The 14,359-nt window shown below is 45.8% G+C and overlaps 1 protein-coding gene across 1 annotated transcript in view; it reads right to left on the reverse strand.

The window, feature by feature from the left end:
* The window catches only part of LOC144772869 (coagulation factor XI-like), a 297,549-nt gene that overhangs the window by 18,655 nt on the left and 264,535 nt on the right, over positions 1-14,359 (reverse strand). The window contains exon 10 of the mRNA XM_078657511.1: positions 9,069-9,181. Within this exon, the coding sequence (XP_078513637.1) occupies positions 9,069-9,181 (113 nt within the window). The remainder of the gene's footprint in view (positions 1-9,068; positions 9,182-14,359) is intronic.

Consider the following 14,359-nt stretch of genomic DNA (forward strand, 5'->3'; position numbering starts at 1 on the left):
TTCTGAACCTGCCCTGGCCAGGTCCATCCGCTACTGGACGCCCTACTAATTTCCAGGAATGTTCAGGGCCTTTGCTTTCCATAATACGGAATTGACCCGGGGGATAGAAGTATGACAGGGGGAGCGACTGGATAGATGGCCCAGAACTGGACTGGCCCCATTGGCAGATGTGGGACACTGGCCGTGTGTCTCTAAAATGTATCACAACACAATCACCTGTAGGTACTTTACCTTTTTGCTCAACCAAGATACCCTGCGAACAAGTAAGATTTCACTAGTCACAGATGGCGGCAGTGGTCTATTTTTATTAAGCCAATTTATGACTTTATTCTTAAGTGAAGCAGGTGACTCCTCGCACCCATTCTTCAGTTCAGGGACACCGGCTAAAACCACCACATATGGGCTGGATTCAGGTGGTAAGTTAATCTGTATGGGCCTTGGGTTGCTAGGGCATTGCTGCTGTGTAGGCGTGTTAAGATTGTGTCGCAGGTTTGGATTCGGACTTGGGGTGGAGCCAACCTCAACTTGCCCATCTGTACCCATTACCAGACTCCCAGGCCCTTGTACTTTGGAAACTAGTACAGCTGGCCTACCTGAGCCCGCAGCATTAGGATCTACTTCAGATGGCTTGGATGGACCCACAGTGTTTAAGCCATTAAAAATCGCAGGTAAATACTTATCATCAGGCTTTGTTAGGCTATCCACTGCCCCCCCTACAGTCTGGTTGAGAGCATCGGTTAAACTTAGTAAGTTGGCTTCCATGGTGTCCAGTCTGTGGATGAGGGGTATTAGAAGTTCAGAGAAAAGACCCTCCAATTTATCCCAGAAGGCATTGTTTGCAGTGGGCACATGAGCACCTAAAGTATCAACAGTCAGAGGTTCTGCAACAGGTGTCACTGACTCAGTCTCTTCATGATGTTTCAGGGATTTCCGCTCACCCTCGTCCAGCCTTCTATTCTTTTGTTTGGTGGGGCAATTTTTCTTTTAGTGGCCTACCTCCCGTTTGTTTTTGGTGGATCCTGGCATCTTTGTTGGATAATCTTTTCTGCTCGTTAAGGGGGCAGTCATCGACCTTGTTTTAGGGCAGGTTAGCTCAACTGGTGGTCTTTTCTCTAATGCGGGGTCTGTCAGGTCAGTTCTAGATGTATTAGCCACCCTGATGGGGGAAGAATTACCGCTCAAGTCATCTTGTGTGGGTGAATTAACCAACGTATGTCCACCCGCCGGCTGGCAAGAGTGTGCGAGTGTGTCGAGATACAGCCGACGTTCAGTTACTGCTATCTCTTGCGCTAGCACACTTGAGGCTCTCGTAAAAAAGTAGTCCAGTGTTCCCATCATGCCCCCATTTTTCATACCCGAGTTGTCCTTGGTGGTACCAGACGCCATCTCTATTTGGTATAAAGTTGTAACCCTCAGTTAGAAAATTTGGAGCTGTAATACTTAACTTACCAAGCAGCGTCGGTCATTGGTCGTCGGTGTCCAAGACCAGGCGTAAGAGAGTGGGCCCGGCCCGGACTGCTCCGGCCTCGAACGGGCTCAAACGGGCCCGCCCTTGGCCCGGGCTTCACCCGGCACGCGCCCGCACGCAACCTGCGATACGGGGGGCGTTCCCAGTGAAATAGGCTGTAGGGCGTCAGGGGTGGAGCGCGGTGACGGTGGCTGTGGGGCTCCTGGTAGATGGAGTCCCGGTATGCTGCCTTACTCCCTCAGCTGAGCGCAGACATGGCCTCCAGGCACACAAAAACTGCTACGAGCGGCTCCCGCGAAGCGGGGGCCGCGAGCAGTCTTCAGGCGGCATCAGAGGGTGGAGCGCGGTGACGGTGGCTGCGGGGCTCCTGGTAAATGGAGTCTCGCTATGCTGCCTTCCTCCCTCAGCTGAGCGCAGACACGGCTTCCAGGCACACAAAAACCGCTACGAGTGGCATGAAGTGCACAGCCAAACCAAGGAGACGCTCTCTGCCAACAGGAAGGCAGCAAGGGCGACTAGAGGTGGGAGTCCTGCGATACAGGAGGAGCTGGATGACCTGGAGGAAATGGTGGCCACAGTCAGCAGTGTGGAGATGGTGGAAGGAATTGGGGGCCTGGACCCTGCACGATTTGACTTGACCCAACAGCAATAGGGTGAGTAATGACCAGGACGGGGGGACGGGGGGAGATGGGCACAATGGTATACATGCACAGTTATGTGTAGCACACTGCACACCCACAATGATCGTGGAACATGTCACCGATTGCCTTGGCACACATAGAAACTCCAAGTAGGCCCCTGTCCTTAATGAACAAGGGGCTCCTCCAGATCACCAATATCAAAAATGACCTATGCACATGTGCTGAATCCAGCAGAGCAGCGGCAATGTGACCCACACTGTCTATGGAAGTAACACTGCATGCTCGATAGCGTGGCAGCAGCCCAAAAACATGAGATGGCCCAAGGATCGATATGGAGGTAGCCCAGTGCGGATCACATCCATAAAGGAGCACGTCACTCTCTGAGATGTCGATGTGCACACACAACCCATGCCGTACAATACACGCTGCAGACGAACAATGCAGCAGGCCACAAAATCTGTCCAAGAGCACATATGACCCAAGTCAAAAACAAATCAGGGCCATTAAAGAACACAATTCAAAGGCACACCACCTCAAAGGGAGAAGGCTGCACGAAATCAGAGCTGCAGGGACAACTCCCCCACAATGCAGCACACACACACATGCCAATCACAGAACATCAGCAATGATGGTAATGTGGTACAAAGTGGAACACCAACAGCATAGGCCACGGATCACAACAGGTCCCGCAGTGAAATAGGCTGTAGGGCGTCAGGTAACTGTCCACTCACATCTGGCATTGCCTGACACTGTGTGATGAAAATGCACGGGTACTTCCACACATCCATCATGTAGTCGAAAAACACACTGACTGCCATCAAATGTCCAGTTCCACCAAAACTGTGACAAGTTACATTGGCATGCAGTCTGAATGGAAGCATCTGCACAACTCCAAAATACATGTGTAACTTTGTTAAACTGCATCTCACCTTTCACAGGGCAGAGGGACAAACAACACCTCAGGCAGGGCACACCACACTTCACATCATTGATGATGAAGAGGACAACCTGCACATATGTCAAGACACCCTTCAAAGGATATGGATAGCCTCCGCATCCCATCCCCAGGAGCAGGGCAGGACAGCTGCTCAGAGGTGAGCCCACCACCTGCACAGACCACACAGCAGGAAACACACTGCACCACAACTGTCTCCCAGCACCCCCCCCCCCACCAATACATGGAGTTCCAACAACCTGTGTGGAGTTGCCAGGTGGATTTGACTGAACAGCTGCGGGTGGGTTTCAAACTCATGGCAGCCAAACTCGATGCCATACGTGGGTGTCTGAATCCCATCAGGGACCACGTACAGTCCCTACCGGACACCCCCTGTACGCACCATGCTCCACCACAGACCTTGGCTGAACTCGCTGGTGCCATGAATCTACTACAAGAACTGTCTAATCAGACAGGCACCAGCGAGTACAGCACAGAGTTGGTACAGATGCGGAGGCCAATGGAGACCATGGAGCAGATGCAGGCTGGAAGTATGTCTGCTATGGCTGGGCACCAGCAAGTAGTAACTGGGAACTTCAATGCCCTGCAGTGCTTCATCTTGCTATTGCTGCCACTGAGCCGCTCCCAGATGCCTGCAGCGGGAGCATCGACACACACAGCTCTGACCCCTGACATGTCCATGGCACACAGGGATGCTGCCCCATCACCCTCGCAGTCTGTTGTGTCAATGGAACACAGTGATGCAGCCATCACCCTGCCACACACACCGGACACAGAACCCGTATCAGGGGAGTAAGAAGAGGATGGGAATTACTGTGTGAGGAAGGAGCCAGTATCATCCATCACCACCATATGCCCTGTCCCTGCCTGGTGATGACCTATGGATCATGCCCTGGGAAACACCTCCTACTGACCCCCGGAACACCCTATAGCCAAATTCACCCGGACCACCACACGGACTTCAATTTCATCACTGCTGGCCAATTACACAGCAATCCTGCTGTGGATTACACCCTCCCACTTCCTAATCACTTCTCAATCCCCAAAGGACTGTGGTTTGCCCACCACTGAGCTTCCATGTGATGTGGGCTTGGATGGCCATGTACAGCTCCAGCTCCGTCAATCACCTGTATATGAATAAAATATTCAGAATCACACAGATGTGCCATTACTATATTCACTAACGTATGGATGTATGGCTGGATGTAGGGACAATAATTGCACATGAAGGTACACCATGGTGACTGACATCTATGCGTATGTGTATCCCTGAGACACATGGCAAATTGGATAACTGTGCAGATGAGTACTAGCTCTGGCCCCATTGCACATCAACAACAGTCTCACAAACCCCCAACATAGGCACACGTCCATGTGTTGAATAGGGCTATGTGTGGAAGTGACCAAATCGGTAGCAGGCCAGGAGTGGTGTCCTACTTCACATGTGACAACAGAACTTCACGACGCATACCGACTTACACACATCTGTGTTGACACATTCTGTTATGACATATGACATTGCTCCACATGGTCAGAGGTTGGACACCATACTCACATTGCTGAAGTCACGTCAGTGCACATGTTGGCCAGCACCTATTCCAAAACAATGTCTGGTTCACAGAGGTTGAGCTTGCAAAAGGGACCCACCCCCATTGTACATGCATCAGTCAGTTCCTCCCTGTTTAGGGACGATGCTCATTGTGGCACATGAGTGGACAATCAAACCAACACACCTCACAGTTAGACACCAGTGGTGTGGCATAGAGTTTATTGGGATGTGCGTGTCAGTGTGGATGAGGCAAGGACATGCAGGCAGGGACATGCTTGAGACACTTACACGCAGCATGGGTACATGTCGAGGTTCAGGAAATGGTGGTGCAAAAATGTAAAACGATTATCACGGATGGCAATGCTTCCAGCCCACCTTGCCTTGCTGGATGAGTCATGTATTGTGTGGCGCCTCCCCATTGTCCGGTGTGAGGGGCCACGACTCACTGCCCATGGGATCTGCATAGTGCTCTGCCACCGGAGTGCTCCGATTGTCTGCTCTGCTGACAGTGTTCAGGTGAAAGGGTCCGACAGGTTCAAATATATTGCTACATTGCTGTGTGTGTGCTCTCCCCCAGCAGTGTGTCTGAATTGGCAACATTGCCAAGCGACGCTGTGTTGCTCCGACCATGGACCTGCATCACCTTGCACAGGTGTGTGTACACACGCGTTGTGCCACGCACATGCATCCAGAGTCCGGACGATGGCAGACAGGTCTTCTGTTGTGGTGGGATATGTGAAAAATCCCCACAATGCAACAAGTTGTTGGGACATGTTCTGTGGGTAACAATCGGATGAGGCTGCAGGGACGTAGTTACTCATCCATGAATGCCCGCACTGCTTCATGTGCAATGTGTTCCAATAGTACATTGTTGTCCTGTTCAAGGAACACCAGATTGAGCCAATCCATTAACTGGTCCGGGCAGGTGTGCTCAGCCCACGGCGTTTCACCAATCCACAATACAGCCCAATAGGTGAGCGCCTCTATGTGGTCACTGCACACGAGGAATTGTGCAATCTCCCATGCACAACTGCCAACACATAAGCAGTAGGTCAAGGCATCTCATGCACGGCTGTCTCGGTTACACTCCTGTTCATGTTCCAACAAGGGGGAACACACTCAAGTCATAGTCTAATTCATCTATAGTTGTGTTGGATAGGCAGACATCCATAGGACACTCGAATGAGCATGTTCGGCAGTGGAACCAGGGCTGGATGCAGATGACGTAGGCAATGCAGAAGCTAAGCCGGTAATTGATCCACAGCATTGCCAGTGGCACTGCGCCCAGTAAATACAGCATACGTGCATGGTAGTGTTCCACGTGACTGGGGTTGTGCATGGCCTGCCATAGCCTTAGTGCGTCTTGTGGAACCAGCCCTCTTCTGAACTGCTGCAGTTGTGTGGAGTATATGACATAGCTCTGGGCAATGATTCAAATGTGTGTGCAACATTGGGCTGAATGGGTTGCTGTTTCCATGAATGTCAAGGGCATCCCATGCAGGGGTAACTCCAGCAGGGGCTTCTGTGTGAGGGGTGTGGATGAGTCGGATAGTTTATTTTCGCTGTGCGTGGTGTGGGAGTTGTCCACATCAGCCATGGCATCTCAATCAGGGTGTTCCAGGTGCGTTCCGGACCACCATCAGAGGTGCAGGTGTCCTCCCGCCTTCTGCATTGGGACAATGGAGATTTAATCCCTTGTGTTTTCGGGATGTGATGTGTCTTTGACACTGAGATTGGGACACGGCCTTGGGCTCATGGTGTACGGATGACGATGTACACACACATGTTGCCATGTGGAGCCAGGTGCCCTGCAAGGCATTGCGCTACTTGTGCAATTTCACTCTGTCTCTCTCCCTTGCTCTCTCCCTCTCGTTCCTTTGTTGGCCGCTTGGCACACCTTCTTCTCTTGGGTTTAGTGATCCAGGCTGTGTCCTACGGATTGTCCAGTGAGGACCCGCTAGGTCTCAACCAAATGGTTGTTTTGGCTTTTGTTTTGTATGGTGGTTTGTGTTGGTGATTGCATTGCTGTATGACTGAATCTCCATTTTCTGGCCACGCATGTATGTTGATGTCCCCCAGCTTATGTGACATCAGGCAGAATATTTGTTTTGGGATTCGTGGTGTTGGTGTGCAGTTTCTTGGTCCGAGGTTGGGGGTGGGCCGGGGTTGCGGCCCTGGGTGTGGTGTTGGTGTGTTTTGTGGCTCTCATGGGTGTCAGTGCGGCATGTTCAGTTGCTTCATGGCATCTGTTTGTCTTGTGTGGATGTGGGCTGAGCTCCCTTTTGTGGTGCAGGCTGTGGTCCGACTTTACACCAGGTCAGGGCCGGTGTAAAATTCCTGCTGCTAACGTGCCTTATCACGTGTTTTGTGTTCTTATCGCCGATCTGGCTGGTCGTTGTGAATGTTGAGGTGTGATGTTGTCGCGGGTTTTGGCACATGAACGCCTACTCTGTATCTCAATAGCAATAGTTGCAGGGGTCCTCTGTGGTAATGTTTTTTGCTGGTGCTATCGCGGGTAAACTGGTGCTGTGGGCTATTAGCACCAGCTTGTGAATGGTGGGGTAAATTTATCACAACTTTGGCTGTGATAAAGTGCAGTTAATTGGGCAATAGCTCCTTGTGAATATGCCCCTTAGACCTTTGTTCGATGTCTACTTTCACACTTTTTTCTACTATAAAGAACAATATATCTCACATTTTATATGAAAAGATGCATTTGATAACCAAAATTTCAGGCATGAGTTATAAGACGAAAAATGTAATGTGAAACAAAATATGATTAAAATGATACCTTTGTCAGGCATGCCCAGCGACCCTTGGTTAGACATCATCGACACCACCCCAAACAGGGGTGAGGGAGATGAGCAGGGCAAGAGAGCAGAGGACTAGAGAGGGGGTGGAAGTGGTGCTATTCCCGACCCCACCCCCAGCTATACCACAAACAAACACTACGTTCAAGATGCTTGACTCCTTATGTCTTACTATATTGTTAAGTACTGTGTCAGTTTTCACATTTCATTGTGGCAGAAAGCATCAGAGAAGGTGAAGATCAGGTGAAGACAGGGGCTTCAAAACGGGGCAGTGGAATCAACTGTTACTTTCAAAACTGAGACTAAAATTGGGCCAATCTTTCTGTAATATTTCCCATCCATAGCCCCATCAAAATAAACAGCTGAGTCCATGATTTTAATAATGCCTATTGTCACGACCCCAGAACCCCTTCTAGGTCTCGCCAACCTCACCGAACCCACCTGTTCTGAACTCACATACTTACCTGCAAGACACCTCGAAACAGATACACATCCTCGTATGGGTAATCACCTTTTGTCACCAAATGGTTACCCGTTCCCTTTCACAGCCCACCCTTCCAAATATTGAGGAATGGATCTTAAGATCCCTGTGGGTTGTCTTCCTGCTAGAATTGGGTCAGGCCTCCTCCAACTGCTGTCTGCATACACTTGCTCTGTAGCCTCAAGAAGTCTCACTTGGCATGCTGTGGGGGTGTGGTTCCTTGGAGCGAGGTCTCTTCTGACCCGGGCTTACGTCCTTCCATGCAAAACACCCAGCAATGGAGAACACATCCGGATGTATGTAATTACATCACATACCAATACCACGCGTGCCATTACAACGCGGGTATTACTACGCGATGTCAATGACATGCCATCACATTGCAAAATTTTACCACAACTATGCTTTTACCACGCATGCTATTACAACGCAAAGGCATGCGTGGTAAGGCTATACTCATGGTAAAGGTTTGCAAGGTAAGTGACTCTACCCTACCCTAAACACTAATATAGTACCCCTGCACAACCCTCCCCCGACCTCTCCCTACAATAGCACTACACTACCCTGCACAACCACCCAACACTACCCTAAAAACACTACACTACACAAAAACTACCCTAAAATACAACATTACACCAACACTACAACACTACCCTAAACCCTAAAACACTACACTACACCAACACTACAACACTACCCTAAACCCTAAAACACTACACTACACCAACACTACAACACTACCCTAAACCCTCGGGGAGGCGTAGGAGTAACACAACAAGGCATAGGAGTGGCACAACGAGGAGAAGTACTTTTATTTCTCCTAGTTTTTTCCTCTTTCTTTGAGTGGTGCAGCACGCATAGAAAGAGGAAAATTCCATCAATTATTGTTTTTGTGCACAGAAACAATCATCCCCACAACACAGGCACTCATGCGCCATGGCGCAAGTGTGTCTTTGGTTGCACACAGCTGGCGTTTGTGCACTGGCGCAGGCGATAATTAGAATGACAGGAATGCGCCGTAGCTTTAGATACAGCTCATTCCTGCAGCAGCGCAGCAGGACGGCCTGCTGCGCTGCAGTGTGTCAAAAGTTGGTAAATGAGGCCCTGAGTTTACATCCTGATGGCCCAGGTTTGTCATATCATACCCTGGCATGTCTGGTTTACCTGTAATGGAATCCTCCAATGGTGTTTTGGAAAATCCAGACACCACGTCTTTGAGCTCCTTTATTTGCGGAGGCACGCGGAGTGCAATCATGCTCTTCAGAGAACAATCTTTCCTGTGGGAAAAAAAAAGAAATAAATTGATTAGATTTATAAATTAAATCGATAATGCCATTTAGAAGAAGAGGCTAAAACTGGCTTTAAAATTCCATGACATAAATATGTTTTGTGCTGGGTTGTCACCGAGATTCATCACATATATATCTTCATTCTCTCATTACTACTTTGCCCTATTTGCACACAACATAGAATAATTACAACTGCTAAAACAGGCGGCAACATTTTACATACCTAATTTATTTGGCGAAATGAGGCCTTGGTGTAGTTATTTACATGGTAGTGTTATTGTTGAAAAAGGCGCAGAGTTTTTGCACGCATTTTAGAACTTGTACTCATTTAGATCTTACAGACATTTGAGCTTCCACTTACTGTCACAAGAGACACAACTAGCATGCAAAATACACTAATACCGAAAAAGAAATATGGAGAAACTGTGATAATGAAAAATGTAATGTTGCAAAACTTCTTTTTTGTGTGAAATGATCAATAATATAAAAGTAATTCTCAAAATGCTAATCAGATCATCAGTCAATTATTTTAAAGAGAAACGGCACTTGAATACAGCTACTTTGAGCGGATTTCTCTCAGCGAAGCTTTGATTTCTCTTATCCAGTAGGTGGTGCTTTTTACGTTCTTTAGTTGTTTAATGTGTTGCTGACACCATGGATCGCAACAAAAAGACGATGAGGAATTCTGACAATTTATCAAGGTGAAAATCATTTTAAAGGGGATAATTATATGGCATTTTACCTTTTAAAGGCTGCCTGTGTTCACGTGGCATGATTTATTTCACGGCAGGAATTGATTGACATTTGTTCCCATTTTTAGGTCTGGTGTTAGTTAAGATCTTTTGATTTTTCTTAAATATGTATATATTATATCTACATATAGGGCTTTCAGCCACCTCCCATCGCCCATTGGTTAGTCATTATGTCATTCAGATCTTGCATCCACCCACTACAGTATTCAGCATGGAAGTGGGTCAGCCTACTTAAACCACTGATTAATGTTATTTTGAGTGACTGCATTTTGCTCTTTCACAAGGAGAACATCCAATCCACACACAAGCTAGTTCCCTTCAGTGCCATTGTTTTTGTTTTGACATTATAATTACTTTAGTGTTGCCTCTGATGTGATAGCGGGATGCTTTTGATGTACATTCTGGCTTTATCACATCCAATCTACTGCCAATGCTGTTGTAAATTCATTTTGGAATGTTTTGCTTTTCGGACTGCTGCTATTTCACAAGATACCAGATTATGTCTATTTGAAACTGTTCTGTAATATTTGTATATTATAACCTCTTTTTCCTACTTTCTTTCTTTATTTTGGCTCTCCTTCCTCCTTTCCTTTGTTTTCTTCCTTTATCTTGCTTTCTTATCTTGTTTCTCTTTCTTTGTGTCATGCCTTTCTATATTTTACCTTCGTGCTTTCTTTTTTCATTCCTTCCCTTTACCTCTTTCTTTCTCTCATCTTTTTTCCTTCTAGACTTTTTATTCTTCCCTTCTTTTTTATTGCTTTCTTTCCTTCTCTTTGTTTATTTTGCTTCTTTCTTTCTCATGCCTTCTGTCAGTCTTGTCTTCTTTAATTTCTTCTTTCCTTTTTCTTTCATTCTCTTTCTTTCCATCTCTTTTCTTTTATCTTACTTTCCTTCCCTCTCTCCTTTTCTTCTTCTTTCCTTCTCGTTGTTTTCCTTCTCTTTTTTACTTTATTAACACTCATTTCATTCTTTCTCTTTCCTTTAAACTGTTTTTCCTTCTTTCATCTTTCTTTACTTCCCTTTCCTTCTTCCCTTCTCTTTCCTTCATTCTCTTTCCTTCTTGCCAATTCTTTTTTGCCTATTTTCATGGCCATTCTTTCTTGCCTTCTTCCTATCGTGTTCTCTTTCTTTCTATCTTGCTCTCTTTCTTTCGTTCCTTCTTTCTTCACAATTGTTGTTCTTCTTTCCTTCTCATACTCTCCTCCTTTCCATTACACTATATTTCCTTCACTCCTTTGCTCTTACTTTCCTTTTTTCTTCTCTTTTTTTCTTTCCTTCTTTTTTCTCTTCTTTCTTTCTTCCTTCCTTCTATTCACTTCCTTCTCTCTTCACCTTTCTTTCTTGCCTTCCTTTTTAATTTGTTCTTGCATTCTTGCTGTTCTTTCTTGCCCTGTTTCTTACTTGCCCTCTTTCTTTTTCCTTCTCTTTCTTTCTTGCCTTCTTTCCTTCTCGCTTACTTTCCTTTGCACTTTCTTTCCTCCTCTCTTACTTTCTATATTTCCTTTTTTATTTCCTTCTCTCTTTCTTAATGTTCTTTTTTCCTTCTCCCTCTTTCTTTACTCCTTTCTTTACTTCTAGACTTCTCTCCTTGTTTACGTCTTTGCTTCTCTTGCCTTCTTCCCCTCTTTCTTTCCTTCTCTTTCTTTCTTGCCTTCTTTCCTTCTTGCTTACTTTCCTTTACACTTTCTTTCCTTCTTCCTTTCTTTCCTTATTTCTTTCTCTTTCTTTCCTTCATTCTCTTGCCTTCTTTAATTTGCTTTTTTCCTTCTCTCTTTCCATCTCTTTCTTTCCATCTTTCTTTCCTTCTCTCCATATTTACTGCTTTCCTTCTCTTTCCTTTTTTCCACCTTTCTTCCCTTTCCTTCCTTCCTTCCTTCTCTTTCTTTCTTTCTCTTTCTTTCTTGCCCATTCCTTGCCCTCTTTCTTGCCCGCTTTCCTCTTTCGCTCCTTCTTTTTTGTCCTCTTTCTTTCTTTCTTGCCCTCTTCCTCTCTTTCTTGATCTTGTTCTAAAATGCAAGAGGTTTGCAGCCAATGCCAGAATGATGAACTTTTTAAGTAGTTCCCTTCAGTGTTTTTTAGACCAACGTTGTTTTGCGACAGCGCAAGGGGCTTGTAAATAAACCCCTAAATGCTTTTGTATAGTTTAGTGGAGGTGCTATTTTGTCCTGCTCTTAAGGTGGAAGTAGACACAATATAGTCTACCACCAATTAGGGAGTCCACTTTTCTGCAGTTTCTGTTTTTTACATATAACGAAAGAGGGAAGATCATTAAACCTCATTTAAGAGTCTCTCCATTCTCTCCATCAGGAAGAGCAGGTCACCTCCAATTCCGGAAAGAAATAAAAACTGGCATTTCCCATCAATATAAACACAAGTTATTAACTATGATGAATTCAATCTAATAAGTATGCCCAGCTGTGACTCCTCTAACACTCTCCCAACATTTCACGCATATGTGCTGTGACGTAGCCACCATCTCAGTCTCATATAACACACTCTACATCCAACATCGCACTAACCACACACTTCTAAAAAAATATGCCCATGAACCTCCCAGTTAGCTGTGTGTATACACAGCACTGATAAATTAAAAAGAAATATGAGCTCCAAAAGAAGTTCAGTTAGCTGTGCGCATGTGCTATTACTACAATGCTCATATTTTCAAGTGAGTGCATTGTTACACAACTTTTGAACATTTATTATCTGTCAAGTTCATGTGGAAATTTACTAGATGCAGCTTCGTTCTTTTTCTAAACAAAAAATAAACAGGAAACATACCTTTAATATGAGAGCAATTCAATATAGATAAATATTGCTTGAGACCCGATCAATAATACCATACAACAGGAGCACTCATAACCAGTTATGCTAATATTACTGGTTTGTTTACGTGGTTTATTTTTTCTCAATTTGTTTATTTTGTATTTTTCCACATGCATAGTTTATTTATGTATTTGATATCCAGCATTCTATTTTTAATATTAATACATAAAGGTATTTGTTTATGTACTATGACCTACAACCTTGTCACACAATTTAACTGGTCATAACAAATATGGTTCATATTTCATTTGCTCACGTTTTTTTGATTGGTGTTTTGCTCTGGTTTTAGCTGGGGGGGGGGGGGGGGGTGTTCGTTGCTTTCCCACCAGCTGTAAACCACCCCTTAGCTTTAGAAAACTCTGAAGAAACTTCAGACTAACCTGATTGGGCGAAGGCGGTGCTGAGGCACAGCAAGCTCGTGCACACGCAGCACTCTGCTTTCCTCCTCTCACTCCTATCATCCTCAGTGCATTTAACAGGTTGAAGGAGCAGCTTGCAGCAAACTTAGCTTTGAGAACTGTTCGCACAAGGAAATGTCACTTTACTACTGTGATACTTCACACTGGTAACGCATGTATTCTCTTATTACACAGTACTCATTTCAGTGACTTGACAACGTGCTGCGCTGCTTGAACACGGTGCAGTTTATGAAATGACAGAGTAGAAACCGTGACAGAGATTCACTCTAGGCAGGAGTTCCAGTGACAGAATTCGTTGTAGAAAGGCCCCCCGCAGTGATAGATCTACACTGTACAAAGGTGCGGTGACAGGCATATGCTGTGGGCTGTCTGCACCAGTGACAGTGATACTCTGTAGGCTGGAGCGCTGAGAGTGATGCACTGTGCACTGGTGCATCAGCAGTGACAAACATGCACGAAAGTGACAGATTCATTGGAAAAACTGGTGCAGTGACTGAGATGCCCTGCAGGCTGGAGCACAACAACTGTTGTGTGGCGTTTAAGCTCCATGTGAATTTTCCCGATTCATGCCCTTATATAGGTAGAATTCACATTGCCGTTATATAGGCATAGAAATCAAACCCTTATTTAGGCATAGCCCATGCTACCCAAATACAGGCATGGCTACTTCCACCCGTACCAAACGTCACAATGACTTCTTGGAAAACCAGCTTAAGCAGTCAGGGACTTCCCATTGCTTGAATATTGATTTGTCCAAGAAATCAGTTACTTTACAAAGAACAACTATTACCTAGGGGTTCTTTCCTGACGTTTATATGCCCGACTTTATGTCAAGCTATGGCATTCCAAAACACCTTCAAGGTATAAATATGCCTTCACTTGCTATGGCAAACCACGGTGGTTCGGAGCAGTTCGACTATCTACTTGCCCGACGCAGCTCGCTACAGCAAGTGCCGAAGGAAGCCGACTCTCCAGCTGACGCACTGATTAAGAAGCTGTCTATCTCCTGCCAAGAATCCAGCTCCAGTGTTTCCAAGCTCCCCTTGCGGGGTGTTGGGAAATCGAGTCCCGAGACAGAGATACCAGAACTCCTTCATTCTAAACAAAGGTATGGAGCTGATTAGAACCTAGAGAAACCATTGGTATATTCTTGGCAAAAAACAACTAAACCT

This window comes from Lissotriton helveticus, chromosome 1_1 (genome assembly GCF_964261635.1).
Source record: "Lissotriton helveticus chromosome 1_1, aLisHel1.1, whole genome shotgun sequence".
NCBI classification, from domain to species: Eukaryota; Metazoa; Chordata; class Amphibia; order Caudata; family Salamandridae; genus Lissotriton; species Lissotriton helveticus.